Source organism: Bison bison, unplaced genomic scaffold (assembly GCF_000754665.1).
Source record: "Bison bison bison isolate TAMUID 2011002044 unplaced genomic scaffold, Bison_UMD1.0 scf7180017864373, whole genome shotgun sequence".
Classification (NCBI taxonomy): domain Eukaryota; kingdom Metazoa; phylum Chordata; class Mammalia; order Artiodactyla; family Bovidae; genus Bison; species Bison bison.
The window spans coordinates 8,814,202-8,817,798 of record NW_011494945.1 but is presented as its reverse complement, the minus strand read 5'-3'; the positions used below and the strand labels follow the sequence as shown (position 1 = coordinate 8,817,798).

At 35.9% G+C, this 3,597-nt stretch overlaps 1 protein-coding gene across 1 annotated transcript in view; it reads left to right on the top strand.

Annotated features, from left to right (window-relative positions):
• The window catches only part of QRSL1 (glutaminyl-tRNA synthase (glutamine-hydrolyzing)-like 1), a 32,684-nt gene that overhangs the window by 28,570 nt on the left and 517 nt on the right, over nt 1–3,597 (top strand). The window contains exon 11 of the mRNA XM_010856700.1: nt 1,198–1,403. Within this exon, the coding sequence (XP_010855002.1) occupies nt 1,198–1,403 (206 nt within the window). The remainder of the gene's footprint in view (nt 1–1,197; nt 1,404–3,597) is intronic.

Here is a 3,597-nt window from a genome sequence, read left to right as displayed (position 1 = left end):
TTCATCAAGAGGCTCTTTAGTTCCTCTTCACTTTCTGCCATAAGGGTGGTGTCATCTGCATATCTGAGGTTATTGATATTTCTCCCAACAGTCTTGATTCCAGCTTGTGTTTCTTCCAGTCCAGTGTTTCTCATGATGTAATCTGCAGTGAACATAGGGGTGCGTATATCTTTTCAAATGTGTTTGTTTTCTTTGAATAAATACCCAGGAGTGGAACTGTTGCATTGTGTGGTCATTCTGTTTTTAATTCTTTGAGGAATCTCCATACTGTTTTCTATAGAGGCTGCACCACTTTATATTCCCACCAGCTGTGCATGAAGGTTCCCCTTTCTCTACATCCTTGACAATACTTGTTATTTGTCTTTGATAATAGCCATTCTGAAATGCGTGAGGTGATATTTCATGGTGGTTTTGAATTGCATTTCTCTGATGATTAGTGATAGTGAGCATCTTTTCATGTGCTTGCTGGCCATCCATATATCTTCTTTGGAAAAATGTCTGTTCTGGTCTTCTGCCGGTTTTTTGATTGGTTGTTTGTTTTTCTGATGTTGAGTTGTGTGAGTTCTTTGTATATTTTTGTATATTAACACCTTATCAGGTATATCATTTGCAAATGTCTTCTCCTATTCGATAGGCAGCCTAAAGCATCTTTCCAGGAGTTTCACATTTCCATTCCTGGGCTGCTTCTGTCTGTAAAATACAAAATTGCAAACACTGCATTCTTTCCTCAGTTACTGTTTCCAGAGCCTGTTTTTTAGTGTTAGAATTCTTGAAAACTTCAGAACTCTTATAATAATTATAACTATAGATGAAACAGGACATTATAATAGAAAGAGAATTGGAATGCACCTCCAGAGATCTAAGTTCTGGTCCTTCCTCTGCCACCGCTAATCTCTGCAGCCTTTGGAAAGTCATTTAGTTGCTATGCCCTTGATTTTCCTCACCTGAAAATGAATGTTCTGGTTTAATGATGTCCCTGGAAGTGTTAATAATTTGTGATTATATGTGCAGAATTGTATCTACTTTTAGAATAACAGCATGGTTGAACAAAATTGATTTTTATGTGTTGGGAATCTTAGTGGTACCCGCTCCTACAGGCCAAGAGTCCAGTGATTCTTTAACAAGTCTTATGCATGAGAATTCATTGAAAGAAATAATAAAAAGCCCTTAAAATGTCAACTTTTTTTTTTCCCACAGAAATTATGAGAATTATTTTGTCAAAGCACAGAAAGTGAGACGGCTCATTGCTAATGATTTTGTTAATGTTTTTAACTCTGGAGTGGACGTGCTGCTAACTCCCACGACCTTGAGTGAGGCAGTGCCGTACACAGAGTTCATCAAGGAAGACAACAGGACGCGCAGCGCCCAAGACGACATCTTTACACAGGCCGTGAATATGGCAGGTGAGGGTCTCTTAAGAACAGTCTGGTTTTCTCCAGATTTTTAGGTAGACAATCCTGGTCCTCAACTTAGGTTCTAGCTAGATTATTCCCTAAATACAATAGCTGTCCTTCTGGGATACTTAGGAGTGTGTGGGTGTGTTCATGTGGGTGTGTGTGCATGTGTGCATTTATAGGCATACACATGCTTGCATTCACCACACACACACAGTAATTTTCAGACCTACAGAAAGATTTTAAAAAGTCATAAAATGAATACCCTTTATGTCCTTTGCTTGGGTTCATCCTTGTTCACATTTTGCCTCATTTGCTTTTTCCTTCCTCTGTCCCTTTACCCCCAGACAGACAGGCACACATACAAAGCTTTTACTTAATTGATTTGAAAGTGTAAACATTTTACTTTACCCCTAAATACTTTTAGCATGAATCATCTGGAATAAAGACATCCATCATCATACCTAAGAAGGCTAACACAAATACAATAATATTCCAAATACAGTTCATATTTAAGTTTTCTCAATTGTACCAAAAATGCCTTTTATAGGGTGTTTTTCCTGCATATATTTGTTTATGATATCTCTTACTAAAGTCTAGAACAATCCCCCAGGTCTCTATGTTCTTTTATTAAGAACCACATCAGATTGTTATGATTTTTGTCTCAATCATCAAACATAATGTAGAAAACTCAAGAGCAGAGGGAAAAGTCCGTTGTATTTATCTATATACTTTTGTTTACTGTGTTCATTTCTCCCTGATCAATCAAGATTCTTTGTTTTATCATATCCTTTCTGTTTGGAGAAGAGTTTGCCATTCTTTTAGGGTACATCTGCTAGCAACCAATTCTCTTAGCTTTCTTCTGAGAATGTCTCGATTTTCCTCTCATTTTTATAGTTTATTTTTGCTGGATATATGATTTTGGTTTGACAGTTCTTTTCTTTAGCATTTATAAAATGTCCTGCTAATTTCTTCTAGCCTTCATAGTTACTGATAAGAAATCTACGTTTAAGATTTTTTAAGTGACATTGTCTTTTTTGAGGAATCCTGTCCACTTGACCTGTAGGATATCCTGTCCATAATCTGAATCTGTCAGATTGCTTCCTTATGATTGGTTTGACTTAAACATTTTTGGCACAAATACTGTATGCACTTCATGTCAAGAAACAGTTGATATCAGTTCGTACCACTGTGGAAACTAAGGAAGTAACTAGCAGATGTTTTCCTTGTGAAGGCACATCTTCCTTTTGTCAGTTGTAAGCAATTGGTGATATGATATGTTGGGACTGTGTTTCCCAATAAACCTGAACCCACTTTTAGCATCTATTGATGACCCTTGCCTGAATTAAGTATTACTTAGAGAATTACAGAGTGCTGACTTTTCTATCATTCCTTCTCCATGTCTTAGCTAGCAGTCTTCTCTATAGAACAGCTTTCCTTTTTTAAAAAAATTCAATGTATTTTAAGTAATTCTCATTATTTTTGATGCTCAAATTTAACTAACAGGAACCTCTCCAAGTTGTATGTAACCCTTGTAACCCTTAAACTAGCCCCCATTAATTTTCAAAAACTTTCTTGTTTTATGGCATAACAAAATACCCCAAAACTGAAATTAAAACTACCCTGAGCTACTATTTCTCACCTAATAAATTGACAAAAAATTAAGCAACTCAGCAACACATTGTATGGGTGAGGCTGTAGGAAAACTCTTATTTTGCTGATAGAAGTTCAAAAGGTACAACTTTTTTGGAGGGGAATTTGGCAATTTCTAATTAATATATACATTTATCTTTTGATGAAGCAATTCCTCTTCATCTGAGAAACATTCAAGAATACTGAAAAAATACACAAGGTAATTCACTGGGACATGGCGTGAAATTGCTAAATACTAAAAACAATCAAAACCCCCCAACCATAGAAGAATGGTTCAATAAATTATGGTAAAACCACATGGTGGAATACTATGCAACTATAAAAAAGGAATGAACCTCATCTCTGAACAGATACACAGTGATTTCCTAGATATATTAAATGAACAAAGGAAGATACAAAAATATACATGTCATAATTTTTGTGATTTTTTTTTTTTTTTAACCCTTATCCTGTCTTGTACCTATTGGCACTGGAAAGTGGAAGAGGTCTCTGTGTCTTAGGGTAGAGAATTGGTCAACATTTAATGCGTCTCTTTCCTTTCCTCAGGACT